At 40.6% G+C, this 21,325-nt stretch overlaps 1 protein-coding gene across 2 annotated transcripts in view; it reads left to right on the top strand.

Annotated features, from left to right (window-relative positions):
- LOC146489766 (piezo-type mechanosensitive ion channel component 1-like) overlaps nucleotides 1-21,325 on the top strand; it is a 46,217-nt gene that overhangs the window by 13,790 nt on the left and 11,102 nt on the right. For both annotated transcript variants that reach the window (XM_085092833.1, XM_085092780.1), the window contains 18 exons: nucleotides 367-459; nucleotides 1,801-1,857; nucleotides 2,849-2,992; nucleotides 3,569-3,770; nucleotides 5,240-5,332; nucleotides 5,846-6,027; nucleotides 6,888-7,109; nucleotides 8,393-8,658; nucleotides 9,256-9,345; nucleotides 9,774-9,850; nucleotides 10,018-10,170; nucleotides 10,518-10,888; nucleotides 11,781-12,281; nucleotides 13,520-13,604; nucleotides 14,262-14,347; nucleotides 14,969-15,015; nucleotides 18,900-19,053; nucleotides 20,425-20,469. In XM_085092833.1, coding sequence (XP_084948959.1) covers nucleotides 367-459; nucleotides 1,801-1,857; nucleotides 2,849-2,992; nucleotides 3,569-3,770; nucleotides 5,240-5,332; nucleotides 5,846-6,027; nucleotides 6,888-7,109; nucleotides 8,393-8,658; nucleotides 9,256-9,345; nucleotides 9,774-9,850; nucleotides 10,018-10,170; nucleotides 10,518-10,888; nucleotides 11,781-12,281; nucleotides 13,520-13,604; nucleotides 14,262-14,347; nucleotides 14,969-15,015; nucleotides 18,900-19,053; nucleotides 20,425-20,469 — 2,868 coding nt within the window. The remainder of the gene's footprint in view (nucleotides 1-366; nucleotides 460-1,800; nucleotides 1,858-2,848; nucleotides 2,993-3,568; nucleotides 3,771-5,239; nucleotides 5,333-5,845; nucleotides 6,028-6,887; nucleotides 7,110-8,392; nucleotides 8,659-9,255; nucleotides 9,346-9,773; nucleotides 9,851-10,017; nucleotides 10,171-10,517; nucleotides 10,889-11,780; nucleotides 12,282-13,519; nucleotides 13,605-14,261; nucleotides 14,348-14,968; nucleotides 15,016-18,899; nucleotides 19,054-20,424; nucleotides 20,470-21,325) is intronic.

Below are 21,325 nucleotides of genomic sequence, written 5' to 3'. Positions count from 1 at the left end.
AGGCAATGCCGACGGACCCAGCTGCCTCGTGTGTATGCCAAACCAGTGATAACTGTGACGTCAGCTATTTGCGTAAATCTCCTGTGTAGTTCACTGAATACAGTCGACTCCCGATAACTCGAACCCTCGCTAACTCGAACCTCCCGCTAACTCGAACCAATTTTCCTTCCTTTCAGGTCATTTTCTATATAATTTTACCCTCGATAACTCGAACTCCCGATAACTCGAACCTTTTTCAATTTCCCCTGAAGGTTCGAGTTATCGGGAGTAGACTGTATTTGCTACTTTGTTACAATGGAATTTTGATTTTGTGGTCAAAGTATATCCTAGTTTTCTATTTCTTATTATCTTTTGTTCTCTTCTTAGAGTTTACCGCGGCCAACTACTTTCAACCACTTCATCAACAATGCATTGTGGGTTGGTTTTTATAAGACAAACAACATCTCTGAGGATATCAAGGTAATTTTGTCGGCGCGGCAAATTGTTCTTCATTGGGGAGTCTGTACATATTCTGAATTCTCCCTGACCTCTAGATGTATTTGATAACTGATTTAAGTTAAAACGAGGGACGTGCTCATGAAACATTTCTTTGCGCGGCGAAAAACCCTCTGTCAGGAATGCGTTTTATATTATCATCGGTCACAAATTACTCCTTCATTTTGGCGTGAAATTTCAGCGTTAATTTATAATTTCACATGTGAAATTACAAAATTGCTATGGCAACGTTTCCTATATCTCAGTGAGGGGTTTTGAGAACTGGTGTGATGAAAATGGCCTTGAGAAAAACCCTGAGACGGTTCGTCCTGAGCAGTTGGGCAAAGTACTCGAGCGGTTTTTTGCCTGTATGGTAAACAAGACGGACCCGATGACAATTGTGAGTGTAACTTGTCACCCATGATAGTAAAGGGTAATCAAATGGTATATTCGTTGAATTAAAAAATAATTTCACTTGCGTTTTGTCAAAATTCTAATAATTTCCTTAGCCTTAGAATTTTGACAAAACGCGCATGAAATTATTTTCTAATTTCACTCGTGTCCATTTGATTACATATACTAATTTAGGTGGGCTTCTGAAAACCAACGTAACGAGCCCTGATACTTCAGAAATGGTTTGAATCCAGCAATTTTAGAGATGTGTGTCGTGTGATCGCCGTCCATGTAAGAGTAAACCTTGCAAAAGAAAAACTATTGTTGGTGACTCTGATAGAGGTTTTGACACAGTCAGCGAAAGCTGTCTCTAAGGAATAGGATATGATGTCTGCAAACTCACGCTGACAATCACACGAGAAAAAAAATTGGTACATGTACTTTTAAAACTCGCATTAATGTAGCGGTATCCAAGAACGCATTAGTTTATTCGTGTGATGTAAATAACATTTCTTTTTAATGTTTAAAAAATTACTGACTCAGAGCAAATAGTTTTTCGGAACGTAATATTTCAACGTTATCTCAACGTATTCCTCAGTCGTTTGGTTAATCGGTCACGTGATTATCCACCACGTGACCGTTGTTTAAGGTCGTATACCGGTGGTAGGTCCAGGCCCCCATCCCTGTTCAATGTTGGATTTGGATTCAGTGTTGGTATATGATGCTGTACAATGGTCACGTGACCATTCTATAGTATTGTGAGTCACGTGACTGATTAACAAGATCAAACGATTAAAGAAGGCGTTGAGATAGCGTTGAAATATTTCGTTCCGAGAAACTATTTTTCTTTGAGTCAGTAATTTTTTGTCATTATTATGTTTCCAGAGCAGGAAAATAATCTTTTCAGTACATTTCTTTTTGTTTTGTTTGTAGGGATACTTGATGATTGTAATCGTCATTGTGTTGCACGCCGTCATTAAGCATCACCAGGTACAAAGTACAACAAGAAGAAATAATTTTCTGGAAAGTACAAAATTAACATTTAATTACTTTATTACTTTCCGCGCGTTCTCGTTTCTGGCGCAGTCGTACCGACTCATGGCGGATTCAAGTTAAAATCCTTTTATCTTTTCCTGGTATAACATGGTTAGTTGGTGCTCCCGTTGATTTTGTGTGTCTATGTTTATGCATTATTCAGAAACTCATTAATAATTCATAAGCCCATTGACCTATCAAATGGTCGATGAAACATCACGTGCAGTGTTTTTAAAACCCGATAAAACCTCCTCCTTATTAGTATGTGGTGTTAAATGTTTTTCTCGTATGCTAATTTCCAACGTTTACAAAAGCATCATATTTGTTATGAACTTTCTTGACACACGCTTTTCTAGGAATGTTTTTGAAGCCGTTCAAAAAACTCGCAGCACGTGTTTTATCGGGTTTAAAACCACTCGGCTGCGCCTCGTGGTTTTAAAGCCTGATAAAACACTGCTGCTCGTGTTTTAAACATTACGTCAGTTTCAACAGTGCCCCACCTTGGGCTAACCCCCCGGGCATTAGCATTTTTTGGCCAGTGCCCCGTGGTGGGGACAATGAGCTGGTCAAATGGGCCGGTCAAATGCCCCAGCCATGCAGTCATAAAATACGTTGTTTTTTCAACTTTGGGCTCAACTTTATTCTAATGAAAACTTCTTCACGCCAAACTGAGTCTCAGCCGGATAGCTCCTATTTCTCAGAACTGTGCCAATGAACGTTCGTTTTCTCGTTTTGTGGATCTACCATGGTTCACTCATGACCCCCTCAGACGTAGCTAATCACAAATGTATTGTCTCATTCTTGCTGGTGAATTTATCATTGAAACAAAACGACAAAAAGAGTCCTTAGCCTGATGTATCACCGTAAAACTGATCTATCGTTATTACCTCAACAAATAAATCTACAAACCCTTTTTACTACGCTTCCTCTTTGTGTGTATCTCTAGAAACTTTACCGTTGGAGAAAGAACTTGAAAGAACCTGAACAAGGAATATTGTTCCCCGGAATAACTCGACCTGATTCTGATGAAGGAATCGTCAGCTGCGTCAAGTATTTGTGCAACAAATTCTTCTTCCACTTTGGCTGGGAGGTAAGAATTATTTTGGCCCTCATTAATTTCTGATAGATATAAACTTCTTCAGGCAGCTGGTATATCGGATGATAATGCACAAGGCTGAAAGATTGTCCTAAAAGTTAACAAATGCTTGGAGAGCAACTGTGAAATTTTGAGGACGCAAGCCAGAAAGGGGTTTATTTATTGTATAACCTTGCGATTGATTTCTGAAATGTGTGCGCTTTACTGTGGAAAAGACAAAAACAGCCATTGATGGCCAAGGCGTGGTTGCAGCCACATAAATACGAGCTAACTAGTTCAACTAGACTTAAATTCGTTCATTTAATTAAATCGTGATTGCATTACAACAACTAAGACCCTAAACTGTGACATTCTTTCATCGGGAGATTTTTATCAAATCGGATGACTGTTATCGTCTGATCATCGTCGGCCGATTTTGTACCACGTGACGTGTTTTGTCCAATGAGAACGAGCAGAAATTGATGGTAGGTTATAAACAGCGCTTATCAGGGAGAGTGGCCTTGTTAGTCCACTTTTCACTGGATATAAAAATTTATGGCGCTTTATTTAACTTTTCATCGTTGTTTTCAGGTTTGTCTTGTCATGATTGTAATCAACATGGCCGTGCGTTGTGATATCACGTCCGTAGTGTACGCCATTTGGCTGGGGGCCTTTTTAGTGCTGGGCCGACAGAACTCCTCCATTGTGTGGCCCGTGTATGTGGGCTTTCTGGCGGTGCTCCTACCTCTGCAGTACCTGCTTGTCTTGGGATGGCCTCCTGCACTTTGTCTGGGTGAGGACACTTTTTTTAGGGGAGGGGGGAGGGGAGGGGAGGTGGGAGAAGGGATGTCGCAGTGGTGAGAGCACTCGCCTCCCACCAATGTGGCCAGGGCTCGATTCCCGGACTTGGCGTCATATGTGCTTTGAATTTGTTGTTGATTCTCGTCCGTGCTCCAAGGAGGTTTTTCTCCGGGTACTCCGGTTTTCCCCTCAACTCAAAAACCAACATTTGCAAATTCCAGTTCCATCTGGGTTGTTGTCAAGCACTTTATCACGAGCCTCTGGCTCGGGAGATTGCGCTAGTACTCTCCGTGTAATTGACATTACTGAAATAAATTACTAAGTTTGATTATCCTGTTGAGATCTTGTGTATTTAAGTTTCCTTCCTTTTCAACAGCGCCAAATTGCGACACTCGGGTGCAGGGCCCTCAATACTACACTCTAAAGTCATCATCATCATTTGGTCCTTTTCCCTTTAAGGGAAATGGGGCCTTATTAAATTTCCTATGCGGAGCATCTTTTTGGGGTTAGCAAATGACTTGATCAGAGTAGAGGCTTCCTTTCGGATTGGGCGTGTACCCGTCATACCACCGTCGCCCCATTTGATGTATTCATCTTCTGGAGTTTGGCAAGTCGTTGTACTACTCCCGAGATAACACTCATTGATTCGAGAATTTAAGGTTTCCGTAATCTGTTACTTTTTACAAGAAGGGGTGATTGGCCCCAAGCTCAACCTACTACCGGTAGGAACGGTGGGTTATTCTCTGTCTGGGCTCTACCTCTTGACCAATCCGGCAAGGTTGAACCTGCCAGGGACCAAGGTCCCAGCCGGCATAGCTCTAAAGGTCACTGAGCCTCACAAGCTTCACCACCACGTCAAGGTGATAACCCACGGTGAATTGACATTACTGAAATAAATTACTAAGTTTGATTAGCCTGTTGAGATCTTGTGTATTTAAGTTTCCTTCCTTTTCAACAACGCCAAATTGCGACACTCGGGTGCAGGGCCCTCAATACTACACTCTAAAGTAGTAACTTCAAAGTGTGTTAGCACCCGTGAAATGTCAGAGTTTAAATTTAAGTTTATTTTAGAATGCGGAAGCGAATACTTCTGTCCTACGAGTTGTCTGTGAGGGAAATGGGGCTAGCCGAGGTCAAGGAAAAATGTTTTGACTTCTGTGGAATTTGAACTTATGAGCCTCCGGACTAGGCCGACTACAGTGTTGTGGTGATCATTGTATTGACCAGTGCCACGCGGTCTGTATGAACTGTACGCTGCTAAGCTTATCATTACCTCCTTGCCTACCTCTGAAAACAGCTTTTGCTGGTTTCCCAAAGTTAATGAATGACAAATGTTCAATACGCTGCCTGTTTTGACGGGTAAAAAGCAACTGGCGAGAACGAAGCGTCATGTGAGCGGCAGGCACAGTGAGTCATTGTCCTAGCTTGTTTCCTATAACGACTGTTGATGTCTTTTTACAGCATATCCGTGGACCAGCGCGTTAAACGCCAATCTTGTTCACTGGCTGTACCTCACGGATGTGAAACTTCCACCTGACCCCAAGCTTCTTTTGGGTAAGTAGATCAGACACCACCCACCCGACCCGACCCTAGATTTCTTTTACATGTAGGTATGTAAACTAGACGTCACCTAAACACCCCAAGCTTCTTTTGAGTAGATAGACCGGACACCGACACCACTCGACCGACCCCAAGCTTCTTTTGATTAAGTACACCAGACATCTCCGCTGAGCAAGTGAACTTGAAGCCACTCACCAGATTGTAATGTTCCAGAGAGCTAGCATACATGTTATGAGCTTAGCTTGTCTGCAAGTAACACAGTCTTCAGCTCTGTGTCCTCTTGCGTTCCTGTTACAGGGAATAAAGTGTGTTCGCATTTTGAAGGAAGTCAGTTTTTGTCACCTCTTATCAAATAACCCGAAAAGACGGAAAACGATCAATAGACAGTTGGAAAAGAAAATAATGTGTAAGGTTAAAACGGGCGATAACGCTGATACAATTATAACAAAAACACACGCACGCGTGTTTGTTGTATCTTAAGTTCATGTTTTGTTGTTCTATTTTCAGGTGACTTCTTCCAGTTGTTGTTTGCTTGTTGTCAAGAGAACGTGTTTTCTATCGAGCGATTCCAGCGATCAAGCGAGGAAGGAACAACAAGCTCAGGTTTCAACTCTAGCAGACGCGACAGCCGGGGAAAAACTACCACACCTGACTTCATGTGGAACATAACATGGCTAGATTTCTCCAAGGTAAAATCATTGCTTAATTAAAACGAAGACTAGGTGTTGTTTGATTGTTCTTTGGGAATTTTTGCTTTGACATATGTCGTGAATTTTTAGGTTTTTTTGCCTTTAGTGATCTTGTAAACAACGGGCGATGGAGAGGGAGGTTAGGGGTTTTCAAGAAAAGCGTGAACAGGTTTTTTCACGAAACAGCAAGAAATGTTTCCTTTTCTACATTGGCCGCAAAGCGTATCCTTTTCGCTTTCACTTGAGAAGAACCAATTGAAGATTATATATTTTCTTTCGAGTACTATACCCCTTTTTTACAATACATGCGTTCAATCTTCGTTCAACTTTTTCTCTCAAACACTGTCCCTTTTTTGACATAACATGCTTCCCATCTTCGTTCACCTGGTCTTGTGTGTGCGTTATCTATTTGAAAAGGAGGCACCATTCTTAGTTTTTTCCTTTGAAACGTAACCGTTATTTGGGTCTCAGTAAAGACCGTTAGGTTCTAGTACGACATCGACTACGACGAGGTTTTCCAACAGACAACTCAAAGAGCGCCTGCGAATGAGTCAGTCATTTTGGCGGGAAAACGAGATAGCCGTCTTCATTTCACGACGAGTTTTTGGTGAGAACGGCTTAGTAGCGAAAAAAAGTCCTCGAAACGTTACGTAAGTGATGTCGTCTTTTTGAAATCACAAAAGGGCTTAGCTATAATCATTCAAAACAGTCGCTTCACGTTCATCGTTTACAAAGAGTACTTGTACTAGAGCCTAGACGTCCCTAGTGATTTCCCTTCTACACACCGAAAGAAGAGAAAAGAACGATTCGAACCTTTTTTTTTACTAACACAGAAGCTTATGAGTGTGTTTTTGTCTCAGGTGTTTGTGTTTCAACACATGTACTGGGTGACATTAGCTGTGGTTTACATCACCGTCCAAAGTACTATCAGCATCTTCAATTTCGGTTTCATATTATGGTGCTTTTTCTTCCTATGGCATGGGCAAGCGCTCTATCTTCAGCCGAGAACACGGCTGTTTAGACTGTGGAAAATTTTCATTGGATACAACTACTTTACGCTCCTAGCTAAAGTTTGTTTGCAGGTAAGCATCATTTAAACTGATGCCGGCGATACGCTAGTCTCCCTCGCAGCCGTTCTGTGTGTCGTCACGCAACGCTCCTGACGAGACACAGAACGGCTGCGAGAGAGTCTAGCGATACGCCGTAACCTTTTTCCTTTTACTCAGAGTGGAGAAGTTTTATTCTGATGCAATTTTTGTAGTATTTGAGAAAATTGTTCTTGTTTGGTTTACACGGTTAAAAGAAAATGCGCGCAACGGACGCATTCCGTGGATGAACATTGTTTTTGTTGCTGTTGTTGTTTTATATTTTTGGGATTTCGCCCACGCCAAACTCTCTCAAAGCAAGGTTTTTGTCGAACGTTCAGATCCTGGAAGTAAATCTCTTCAAACACATCGTCACCATCCTTGACACTAAGAATATCTCTCTAAAAAAATTGAACGCGGAATAATGCCTCGCATACAAAAGTCGCCACAAAAGTCGAAACTAAGTAGTATTTTTCCCAGGATTTCATTTGTGTACAACACTGTGAAGGAATCACCCGAGGACCAAATCTGGGGGTTCGAATAAATTTGACCTGTCTGAGTTCCTTCTGTTATAAACAGATCGGCTACACCTCCCCCCCCCCCCCCACCCCCACTCCCTAAATCTGAAATGCCCTTTTCTCTTAAATGAAAACTAACTACTTGCCTGTGGTATTTATTTATTTATTTATTTATTTATTTATTTATTTATTTATTTATTTATTTATTTATTTATTTATTTATTTGCCACACATTGAATTGGTATTTAAAAGTGTTGGTTTTTGTGGAGGGAGCGTTGTTGGTTCTTGTCCCTGCTCCGAGGGTTTTTCTCCGGGTCGTCTGGTTTTCTTCCCCCCACAAAAACCGACACTTCTAAATTCCAGTTATATAACAAGCTGAATTCTACACGCGTTTTGATTGGTTCTTACTTATGATCTATTGGAGGACAGGCGCGTAGGTGACGTCATCATTAACAACTTTTGTTTCTTATATAAAACAAATAGATTCCATGATGCCGTGCGTCTGTTCAGTAATAGATCTAAATAGACGTCAAAATGTGGTAAGAACATCACTCTTTTGTTCTTACCACATTTTGACGTCATCTGTGATTTGTTACTGAACAGACGCACGGCAGCGTGGAATCTATTTGTTAAATCGACCCAGAACGTACGGACACCTTTGAAATTCCTTAAGGAAAAAACTGCTCGAAATTTGCGCAATTAGCTCTGACTGAATTGTCGTGCTGTAAAGAAATAACTCTTTTTTTTGTTATTTCCCTTCAGCTTGTGTCGTGTGTGTATGTAGACTATGTCAAGAAGCACACGGGTTGTTGGGCGCTACAGCTGTTAAGCTTGTTCTGTCTCAGACAAGGTGGATACAAAAACAAAACAGACACCGCCATCGCTGACTGCGTAGCGCCGGATGACACCGGGCTTGCTATGGACTGCGCATGCTTCACGTTCCTGGTCATTCAGTATCGCGTGTTCACATCTGATTATTTTAAACATGTTGTGCGCGACCACAGAGAGCAATCTGACATGGCGAGCAGGTGGGTTCGTCCAGGTTGCTATTCGGTTACTTTTAAAAAAGAAATATGAAGGAAATGTGATGTTGTAGAGTGTTCTCACGGCGGCCATGTTGGAGAGCTAAACAATAAAAGATATTTGCATAATAATAAAGTTTATTTCCCAAAGGAAAATCATTCTATTGTTTCACTTCTCCAAGATGGCCGCCGTGAACACACTATATATTTTAAGCCTTTGAATAAATGACAGAACTAGAACTAGAGCATCCAAACTATTAATCGGAATGTCATAGGTTCGGTTGGGAGAACTCAGATTTTCCTTTTTTCCGAGAATGCCTGTCACTGACTGAAGAGTACATCTCTATCACGGCTAAAATACTTCAGTTTGCTTTTGATGGCATAAAGATGAAAGCAAAATAGGAATGGAGAAGGGCACAATATAGTGGAACTAATTATGGCCCTTTAACAATGTTGATTACATTCGATTAAACTTCTCAATATCATGTGGCTCATTATCTATTAATACGCGGACACATAACAGACACACACATTCACACTTGTTACAATCAGGTTAATTAGTATTGAGCAAAATAATGTATAACTGTATATTTGTCTCCAAAGGGGAGCGGAGCTAGTTTATGAGCATGTTCGGACTCAGTTAGATGCTGTCAGACGAGAAGACAAAGGAAAAATGGATCGAATCAGGAAATCGTAAGTAGTTGTTTCTCTGTAAAAATGTTTATGTTATTAATGTTTTAAAACTACAACAGAAGCATAGTGACTACAAAGCTTTGTTTTATTTGCAAATAGCTGTAGCATTAGCATCTGATCATTGTTAAGGCTAGCAAGTTCTATTAGTGCCAACAGCGAAGAACACGTGAACACTTCATTAAAAAATCTTTCTGGTGCCAAGCGCGGCACCTTACCGGTGCAAAACGCAGGTAAACTTGTATTCAGCCAAGCGCGGGAAATCATGTTACCAGTGCCAAGCGCGGGAATTCGCCAGCGTAATCAGTGTCAACTGGAAACGCGGGAAAACGTGTAACACGTGCCAAGCGCGGGAAAAAATGTAACCAGTTTCAAGTGCGGGAAAACCGTTGTAACCTGCCGTTTATTTTATCATGTTGTTTCCATTATAGGCTTTACAAACTGAAAAAGAAGCTTGCTAAGTTGCACCCGGAAGGAGAACAGTACGAGCCGCAGTCCCACTATGAAGGTACATAATGCTGAACTTTTGGGAAAAAAAAAAAATAATGCTGAACTTTTTCCCCTCGTTGCATTTCTTAGACAAACCAACAAATTCTCCTTTATATTCTTCACATATTTCTGATGGTATTCGTTGTAAGAATTTATCTAAGATCACGTTAACTTACTTTTGTACAGCGATCTACTCTGGGGATTACAAATGGTTTGAGAGTGAATCAGAAGATGAAATAGAGAGTGAGTCTCCCACAGGGACACCAACTCACGACAGGACTCCCTGTCCAAGTGAAGCAGAAGGAGACCAAACCGAAACCAAGGAGACTGGAGACAAAGGTATAACTCAATAGGAGAATGAAAATGGATTTGCTACTTTGAAATCCAGCTATTTAGACTGCTAGCAGTCCCTTTCTGGATAGTCGAGAGCTGAGGGCGCGCGAAATAGCTGAGCAAAAAAACTCGAGACTGGAGCTAGGAGAAAAAGACGAGAAGAGACTGCCCATACCAGCTATCGTTTTCTTAAATTTTTGTTTGTTACATAGGTAAAGTTCCGGTGGTGAAATCTCAAACTTGCCTATAGGAGAATCTTTCTATACTATTGTCATAGTTTGAAGTGTCTCTAAGCTGTCTCTTTGCGCGGGCCTCCGAGCCGACTGCTAATCATTTTACACTTCTGTACGTAGCGAAACCAACAGAAACCACAGGTGGGGCAACCTCATCTAGTGGGCGGGAAATTGCTAGCAGCTCTGCGGATGAAGATGACGACTTCCTGAACGTCATTGCTCCTGAATTACCCGAAGACGACGGAGAACCCGAGGGATTTGTGGACAAGATTAAGCGGTGGTGTAGCTGGCTTTATTACTATATCGCCATCTCTGTGGATAAAGTCATAGACCTGCTAAATGACATTTCGAAAGACTATCGAGAGATTGCTGACCAGCTGAAGAAAGAACGCAAGGAGAAAAGAATTGAGAAGCTTCGTCGTGCTAAGTTCGGTTACGCGGGTGCTCGGCTTCGGCTCGGAGAAGCTTCAGACCCCGAGGCAGACACAAAGGTTCAGTAGATCATGTTATTGCAATACCTTCCTTCCTTTAAATATGAGGTTATTCTTTGGAGAGCCTAGTTTTATTTTGTTCTTGTTTAACTAAATATGATCTTTATGACAGGGATAAATTAAGTTTTTTTTTTAATTAACAGATTACATTCGCAAAACGCTGCCAAGTACACTTACCTTACGTTCCTTACTTACATGTCGCTACTAAACTTACAAAATTTTTCTTACATACCATGCATAACTTACAATACAATACTGACTGATAATACATCGCTTAACACAACAATACACTACTTACTAATCACGTACAATACGAGACTTGCGTACAATACGTCACTAATACATTACAATACTTGCATTATATATAATTATAATTACAATACATTAATTACTTGGAACACGCTACAATTATACTTACAATCATTCTTTACAATTAAAAAAGGAAGCAAATAGGGTGAATGAGTTTATGGTGTTTTTTTTTTAATTTATTTTGTTCCTGTTCCTGTTCCTTTTCCTTTTGGATTTAGTTTTTCGCTACATTAGTATGCCTCACATTTAACCTATGTTCCACCAGAATTCCTTTAGTGTAACGTTAATCACTCATATAACCTTGAAACTAAACCAAATGTTATTTAATCTGCCTGAATATCCATCATATTCATTCAATCGAGCATGTTTTCCCATTTATAAACACATGCAATGATTATTCCACTATGGACTTGTGTTGTTGGGAAACAAAATATATTTCTTAGCGTTTTTTTGTCAGAAACATTTTGTTTCCTTAGTTAATGGAACGTGAGCGCGCAAATGGACAAAAACAGAAAAGTAGCTTTAGCTCCTCTTTGTGAATTTCCTAATTATTTCTCTTTGCTTCCATTTCTTGAACACTCAGAGTATGACGTCACGAGTCACAATGGAGGACGACGATGCGTGGTCAGCGTCAAACTTGGATCTGGATGATGTTGATGGCAGCGCCAGCTGGCGGAAATCCAACATGCGCATTTCACGTCTCACAATAGCGTTTGTTTACGCACTGCTAGCCAACACTGATCTTCTGTGTTACATGCTGATGATATTAAACCATATGGTTTACGCCAGTGTCTTGTCAATGCCACTTCCATTCTTGGTGTTCCTGTGGGGCATGCTATCGATCCCCAGGCCGACCAAGATCTTCTGGATCACGGTGATGACATACACGCAGGTGGTGATCGTTGTGAAGTACTTGTTCAAGTTTCAGTTCATTGATATCAATGATTGTAATCGAGCGGAAGGTTTAGAGAAGAACAGCCCCATGTGTCCACCCAGACTGATCGGAATCGAACGAGATGGCCACACTTCCGCTTACGATCTCCTGTTGTTGTTGGTTCTCTTCTTTCACAGATATTCTCTGAAGGTAATTCTGTGCTATAGATACATAGATGCGTTTCAACTAAAACAATTTTGAATCTGACCTAAAAACAGTAAAAATTTCACCTCTTAAAAACTTTTAAAATACTCAATTTTCGGCAATCATAAGTTGCCTTCGTTAGGATTTGAAACTGTTTGCACAATTTACTGTTCTTGATTGCCGCTTGTCCCCAGGGATGCTACCATTGGTAAATAAACCTGTCGGAAATGTATATGTTCGCTAACACAGTTGTGGTCTTGGATAGAATGTAATGCTTCCAGAAAAAGCCGTTCTTGCTTATTGTTCACGTTTCTTTCTAAAATTTCAACGTATTCTGGGTGAATTGTCGTGATCTGTTTATCGGGCGTGGTGTAGTTTTAATTGCATGTTCAACGCTGATCGCCCAAATAACGTACATAGATGTATCAGCTTTGTGTTTATAGCTCAGTTGGTGAGGATACAGTCGTTGAAGCAGAGCCTTGGATGTAAGAGAAAATCCGGAATAAAATAAGACCCCTCCGATACAAGAATTAATGGCTATAGATATATGCGTCTTGGACAGAAGCCCCCACCCTCTCCTTTATCTCAGATATAGATTTCCTCCACAGATATTATTTAAGACCCTCCAGATGGCAGAGATGAAGTGTGAATAATGAATAGTGAAAATGAAGAGTGCAAGATATAAAACGTCTCATGTCAATTAGTAAGATGCATAGGCTGCCAGGACAAAAGCTTTAAGGGCTATGGCGCCCAAAATGGTCGCAATTTGAAGGGCTATAAAATAAACCCATTACCGGGGCCAGTTATTTATACAGAGTCTACCTTAGGCCGCGGCTTAAGAAATCAGTGGGCCTCCAAATCTGTTTACAAGTGGTTTATTTGAAGTAGATAAATAGTTTTCTAGTCTGGGATGCAAGCCTTCTTGTTACCGTCAGCAGAAGACAATGTTTAGATATGATTGTTGGCCAAACTGAAAATGGCTTAGAACGTGGTTTTGTTAAACACCGTCTAAACTGTCTTTTAATAACTATCCCATTGTGTCGTTTAGTTTTTAATCCTAAAATGAGTGGTTTAACCTCCGCAAGGGCGTTAATCCTTGTGAAGAATTACTTTAGAAATTCAAATTCCATTCAGGTAATCTTTTCCCTTTACGCGACCAGTCCAATAAGCGTACGAAAACGTGGCAAAGAATGCCAGGTAAGAAGCTGTGTATGTGTTGAAGAGTTGGTATCTTATTTTCACAGGTGCACGGTTTGTGGAAAGACAAAACGAATGGAGACGAAGGAGATGATACTGACGAAGGACCCACGTCACCTGTATCACCTCCAGGTATTTAACTGAGAAAGCAGTTTTCATTTCAATGTCGTAAACCCATTTTATTTTATTTTTATCGTTATAAGGGGCATTGTTGTGTTCTGCACACGTGTAAAAAATAAAATAAATTATTATTATTATTATTATTATTATTATTATTATTATTATTATTATTATTATTATTATTATTATTATTATTATTATTATTATTATTAATAAGGGGCATTGTTGTGTTCTGCACACGTGTAAGGCTGCTTTTGTCGCTAGGTTAGAAACCACCAGTCGATTATTGCAGCGAAGGCGGATTTCTCAGGACAAAAATTGCGAAGTGTTTCACACAGTTACCTTCGTTTGTAACGTGACCTGGAACACTTTGGTAATTGCTCTGCGGTGAAAGTTGTGAGGTGGATAAAGTGACCTCCCCATCGCTTTTGACTTTCAACGAAACCTTTTGATAACGGCACGTGTTAAATCCTCCCCATCCCCTTCCTCCCAAATGGAGACCCGCTCCTCTTCAATGCCAGAAGTTATCGTTGTGTAGAGGTTTGTTTATTCAAGTGTTGTTTTATGGCTGTGTCCTGTAGCAATCGCAGGAAGGAGTAACGTAACCTCGCATGGTAAAAAATACGAGAAAATGGCCGTGAAACTGAAATCTCTGTCAATATTCTTCAGGTCAGTTCGCCCCCGGTTATGGTGGCTCCATGATGCTGGACAGATCGCTCTCCACGGAAACTAGCGTCTCAACACAGCAATCACAGGTCTGTACACCATTCATCTCGTAAGAGTGTCACCGTTTGAAATAATATGAAGTGAAAGATCACAGAAAAGTATCGCCTGGTATGGCATTAAAGCCCGACCAAGATGAGCACAGCGGTTGGGGAAACTTCGCTTTTTTTTCTCTTTTACCGCGCGCCCCAATTTGGAGGTCAGATTTTTTTAAATCCCCCCCCCCCTCTCCTTTCAATTCCGCCGCCACCACCATCTTCAAATTTGCAAAGAAAGGGTACCAAACAGTAGTTGTTTTGTCTCATGGTAGTAAAACAGTTAAAACAAGACGTCTGTGACACGCAGTACATTTGTGTTATGTTTCAGTTGGTAAAATTTTGGTTATTTTTTCAAAACTCATGACTTGAAATAAGTTCCCTATTCCACCCCCTCCCTTGCTTCTCGAGTCCTGAAAACAAATAAGCTCCGCACCCCCCCCCCCCCCCCCCCCCAGCTAAATGGGACTTTATTTTGTTGGCTTGTAAAACTTCATTTTCTCTTGCAAAGCAGCAAATTTAATACGTTAATTGCGCGGCGAAGCTTTAGTCATGCCTTCGGTAACCGCATCACGACAAAGTGCTGATCAATGCATTAAACAGGTATTTTGCTTTCAGGATGTCGAGACGGGTGATGGAGATAGCAAGCACAGAAATCAGGAGCGGTTAGTTAACAATTATTCCACGAGCGCGCGTTGGATATGAGATGATAGATAGCCAACGAGGCGCGAAGCGCCGAGTTGGCTATAATCATTCCATATCCAACAAGCGCAAGTGGAATAATTGTTTTATTAAAAACAATCAAGAAATATTGCTAGATCTTACTGATTTCGCTGCGCAATAATAACCAGCAGACAATTTAATGACCGCCATTTCTCGGCCATGGTATAATGGCTCATATACCATGGCCGCTAAGCCAATCAAATCCCTCGAATTGCATTATACAATGATTCAGTTTTTAATAATAATTATTAGACCATAATTATACGTATCCTCACGGTTGAAATGGACTCAGGCGATTGCGGGGTTTATATCTCAACGAAGGCTTTTGTTTACTTACAAACGAGCCGCCATGATCTACTGAAACTAACACGGGAACACCACACAGCTCATAATACGGGTAAAAGGATTGGCTTGAAGACAGCAGCAGAGCAGTGAATAAACATTCGTGGTCCTCGTCTTTTCTTTTCTTTTTTTTTTCCTACCTGGCTGCCCAAGCTCACTATCCGATAACATGAACGTAAAAAGGAGCCGTCTTGAAAGGCTCCAGCAGATCGAGATTGTCGCCCTAGCTTGCAGGGTTTTGGCGTAAAATGGAAAGAGTGATAGAGAAACGTCTGAGGGTGTTCTGAGCTCGTTCGCGTATTTCTTTTGGGCCGTGCGAAGTCTTTTGGCTGTTAAAATCGTTTTCCCTAAAGGGTTCACGCCAGTGTGGCGCCCTCGGGCTGAAGGGATGGCGCGCGAATCCCGCTTAGTGGCCGAGGGAAGATTTCTTTCTTTCTTTCATTTTTTTTTTTGTTTCCTTCTTTCGCCTTTGAAAGCCACGAATAAGGCTGCTTAATAAACTGTTGTGGCTTTCTTGTTGTTCTAAAATTTTGCGGTTTTCTGTGTTACCACTGATGAGATACAGAAATGCCACAGACTGCCATGTGTTTGTAAGAATGGTTAGTGTCGAGCGACCGGTTATGCAAAAATGGCTGGCATTTTAATATTCTTTGTCTGCATTCAAATAAGCCCTAGTCTCGTCCAAGGTAAAATATTCTTTTGATTTTTGAACTCAAGAACGAGGTAAGTAGGGCTAATTTGAATGCAAACTAAAGAATATTGAATGAAGACTAAAAAATATTGAAATGTCAGCCATTTTTGCGTAGGGTCAACCGGTCAAAACCGTCCGTATTAAAGATTCTCAAGCAAATGTTTGTTTAAAAATATGAGTTATCACAGGAAAGTTGAAGAGACTTAAAGGATTTTGGTTGTGTAATGCTTTCAGGGAGATATTACATAGTATTGGAACCGCGATTGAAAAAGGTTTAAGCCCGCAGCTGTGCTGATTATATTTTTGGCCAGTGTCTTTCAGTTAACAGCTGAATTGAAAACCCAATTTTCTAGTTTTTAAATAGATCAAAGTTGTTTAATATACTATTTTGAAAGATAACCGTAGAACAACCAACTTAACGTCATTCTTCGAATTCATTCTTTGGAAAGTTGTTTCCAAGAAAACGAAATCGTGGCTGAAATATCAAAGCGACCCAAACATTTAGCATTTTAAGAGAAGTATCAACGCAAGAACATAACGTGTCGGCGTCATCCTGTCGCCATTATCAAATACAAATTGTTAAGGTTATGAGTTAGAATTATAGCAGTTTAAGTGTGAAAATGGATAATGTCAACTAATCATAATTTTCACACTTCAACTGCTACATTCATAATTTGCATTTGATAATGGCGACAGATATGGGTTGATATTTCTTTTAAAAAAGCCAAACATTGCTATTTAATTTCAAAAACAATTATTTTTTTGCACTTGTATTCTATAGACAGCTTAGTATAAATAGCATGAATGCTAATAACGTTGAATTACAAATATTTATGTACAGAACGGTGGTCAGCTGAACTATTTTGTCTGTGGTTTCTGCACCGTGATGCAAACGTTGTTGGCATGAGAGCGAGCAGCTCAGTTTTAAAAACTATGTCTTCTGGTCTTTGCAGACTGTCGTGGATTCGAAATCTCAGACAAGGATGCGCTCCTTCTCTTCAAGAGCGCCTTTTCCTTCCTGTATTGTGTTCCATGGGCTTCTGCAGCATTTAAAATTGCTCTTGTATAGTTCCTAATTTTCTGATGCATACTCAGTGCACGTAAGACGCCATTGAAGTGCCCATCGTTTTCTTTGCAATGCGCAGTCCTTCGCCGATTCGAAATCTCAGGCCATGATGCCGTACGGCAAATCAAAGGCGAGTTTTTTTTTACATTGAGTTTCACTAACTTCAAGTGCGAGGAAAATTTGTCTGGAATAGTTTTGAATTTCGTCTCGCATACTTTGAGCGCGTAAAATGGTTTTGATTTTCTTAACTTGCCGTCCTGGGTTCGAAATCTCCAGCCGTGATTCCGTCCGTGCAGTCGAAGTTGTGTTTTCCTCTTTAAAGTGCTTCTCACGAACCCCAGGTTCCAGGGAAATTTGTCCAGGACAGCTCTGAATTTCCTCTTGTACGGTTTGACCGCAAAAGGTGGCCTTCAGCTCCCTAACTTTTTCTTTGAAGTCACTGACTCTCCATAAAATCAGTAACGGGTCCACCGCCTTGGGAATCGCAAAAGAAATTGTTATGAGAAAACTTAGCGGTTGCTGTTGAAGTAGCTCGATCCCAAACACAGTTTCTACTGATGCTAGAATTATACACGGTAAGTAAGAAGCGAAATATAGCGCTTTTCTGATAATTATGGTGTAGAAGGCTCTTCGGCGCTTTCTTGCTGTCGGCGAGTTTGCATTCTGCCCTGCTGCCTCCATAGTTTGGGAATGCTTTCGAATGGCCTTCAAAGATAAGAACCCAAGGACGACGATCAACAGAAGGTAACCGAAAGTGAAGAAGCTGGTGATTTGGAAAGTCTTTTTTTGACGATATATATCTCCGTAGAATGCAGCTGACTTTTCGCCGATATCTATTTTATAGAGCGGGATGTGAACGATTCCAGCTATGAGTATGTTCAGAATCCACTTGAGAAGGATGATTACCAACACTTTTGTCTTAGTCTTGTTCACCTTGTAGAAGTTAGGCCAACACACCGCCAAATATCTGTCCGTTGTTTGCAGTGCCACAGTCGAGAGAGAAAGGAGAACAAATAAAGTGTATATTAAAGAGGAGATGAGCGAGGCAAACGCTTTCTCTCGGATACTTGGAATTTCGAAAACTGAATAGCAAATGAAGGGAAGCATTATGATGACAATGTAAAGGAAGTCAATGAACGACAAATCGATGAACAGAAAATACGTTAATTTTTGGAGAGTTTTGTGACGGCAAAAGAGAAAGATCAACAAACCGTTTCCAATGATAGCCGCTAACGCGACAACGACTCCAAGAGTTTTCTGGAGAGTTACCATGTGATCATCATTACCAGGAGTGGCATTTTTGTCGGAAGTGTAATTCCTCGTCAGGTTTTCATCTAGCGAAACCATGTTACCACCTTGTTCTGTTGATTTTGTGCTCGATCGATTTTGATATACAGTGTAGGAAGAGTGCGGTTCGAAATGAAAATTTTTGGGCATTAAAACTTCCGTAAACATGTAAACATATGGTGGAGTTATTGTTTGTGAAAACCTGTTCTCATAAATTCATGGCTGAGAAAACCAAAGACGAGACATCAGTGTGCTTTGGACAATGAGACATGTAGGATTATTTATTGTTTTCTGTCTTCCTTCTTATGCTAAAACCATTCTTCTTGTCATTTCTTTTAGTTAAATCAGTCTAGTTAGAATGTTAAATATATCACTCCCAGCTAAGCGGCTCAAAAGTAAACGCGAATGTAATTATTCCTTGTTTTTTTTTCTCCTTTTAGTGGACTATGTTTCCCTGTGGTAACATTCTTCCGGCGTATCTATGATCCTGAGGTGGGCTCCGGTGCCGTTGACGTGTACGCCATGATGTTTGCCTGTCAGTTCATTATTTTCATCATCATCGTTTTCAGCTGGTCAGCGTTTTCCTCCCCAGAGGTACGAAAAAGGCAATACAGCGTAAGAAAGTAAATACTAGTTATGCAATGCTTTCGAGTGGTATACCGTGAAATATCCCACGAGTGACTTTGATTTTTCTTAGTATACACACGAGCCTTTAGGCGAGTGTATATACTAAGAAAAGTCAAAGTCACTCGTGGGATATTCACGGTATACCACGAGAAAGCAAATTGCATAACTAATGTATCCCATGCCACTCATTGAATTAACACAAAACGTCACTCCTTAATGCTTTAACCGCAAATACAATCAGTGAAAAAATATTCAACAGATTGGCAACGTTTCTTGAAAGTACACTATTTTGATAAAAAAATATAAATGGGTACTGCTCATTAAATGTATAAAAGCCTTTCAACAAAAGGTAAGAAGTATTCAGGAAAAACTCATTGACAAACTGGTTATTAGGCCGCGAGGAACGCCGGGATTGTTCCTGGAGTACTACCCGTTGCATACCGCAGAATATGCAACGGGTTTCTAGCTTTCTGATTGGCTGTGATCTCTATGGCATGGGATAAAGTAGTTTATTTAATGTCAATAGCACGGGGAGTGCTTACGCAATCTCCCGAGCCAGAGGCTCATGATAAAGTGCTTGATAACAATCCAGATCGAATTGGAATTTGGAAATGTTGGTTCACGAGAAGAAGGGAAAACCGGAGAACTCGGAGAAAAAACCTCTCTGAGCAAGGACACACTCTTTCGAGTATTTGATATAGCTTCTCAAACTATCTATAATTCTAGGGCAAATTCAAAGCAAACGTTGGCCAAATTTTAGGATAATTAAGATCGCATTTCCAAACCGCCTTCGCGGTGGTAATTTCCTTTGTTTTCTCTCTATCAATTATTAATGAGTTTGAGAATAATTTTTTGCAAACACCATTTAATAAATCGTTAATCCTCGTGACATGGCGCCATTGGGAAGTTGCAAACAAGACCCTTGGTTTAAAAGTGAATATTATGGCTGGCTCCGCAAGCGGTCAAGAGGAGTCAAATCCTGCGCCGTGATTGGCTACCCGAGCGGGCAAGATGGAGCTATCTCGGGATTACCCTTTGCCTGTTCGGCATGGAAAGTTTAATCCTCGAACAATGCATCATGGGTTCTAGCGTCTCGGTCCATAAAAACGATATCCAGCCATCCTGACCTCACGCTTGGTCAATAACGCATATGTAAAGTATGTGAAATGGACATACATATAAGCTGCAGATGAATCATGTTACGAGTGTAAGGTTCTTCAATCTTGTTTGCAAAGAACGCGTAAGAAAAGCTCATGGTTGAACCGGATTTGAACCAGTCACCTTGAGCTTGTATGAGCCTGCAGTCTTGCTTGATATATTTGTTTTTCTTCCTTTTAGCCAAAGCCTCAGGCACAGTTCATGCAAATTATAGAGCAAAACGTGGTATGTTGGGCTGAATTTTTTCTTTTTTATAAATCACTTTTTACTGGTAGCAGGGTCGTTTCTGTACAGCGCGTCATTAGTCATTATATGCGCTCAGCTAGGTAAGACGCTATACGACTGGGTACCAATCGATGTAGTACGAAACCTAGCCTGCGCAACAAGCGTTTGTGTGGGGTTTGGTGCGTTTTTTCCTTTTTGACCGTCCTAATTTCCGCACGGTCAAACAGCGAAAAACGCACCAAACATTACAAAAATGCTTGTTGTGCAGGCTATACGAAAGATAAGATACAATATGATACGGTAAGATAGATCTGATACAATACGATGCAATACAGCGCAATGCTATGCAATGCAATGCAAACGTTGTTTATGGGTCTGAAGCTTCAAGCCTTACCACAAGTGGCACAGTAACCAAGATCTGACCGTCGGCGCTTACCCAATCTACACAAGCTCTATTATGAATCAGGCTAGCTAGATCTTTTGAAGGGCGATGCCTCCTTTTGCTGCTGCGCATGCGTGCTACGCATTTCGGGATGGTCCGAGTAACTCTGTTTTCGTTAGGATAGTACATGTTAATTCCAAGGTATTTTTGGGCTGTTTATGATTATACGGGTAAAGAAGATTTTAACAAAGGCTATTGAAATCAAAAACGAAAACTGGCGGAAACCACGCATTTTTCAGAAGTAATTAGGCTTCAATTTGTAAAGAAAAATGCCATAAACTGTTGTTTAGTTTGGATCTTTTTAGAAGTATTGTTGCTTAATTATTTGTGAAAAAAAAATAAATAAATAAAAAAGTGTGGTTACTTACAATTTTCTCTTTGGATTCCAGTAGCCGTTGCTAAGATCAACTTCTC

Source organism: Pavona decussata, unplaced genomic scaffold, assembly GCF_977016875.1.
Source record: "Pavona decussata unplaced genomic scaffold, jaPavDecu1.1 SCAFFOLD_3, whole genome shotgun sequence".
NCBI classification, from domain to species: domain Eukaryota; kingdom Metazoa; phylum Cnidaria; class Anthozoa; order Scleractinia; family Agariciidae; genus Pavona; species Pavona decussata.
This window is presented reverse-complemented; position numbering and strand designations above follow the sequence as displayed.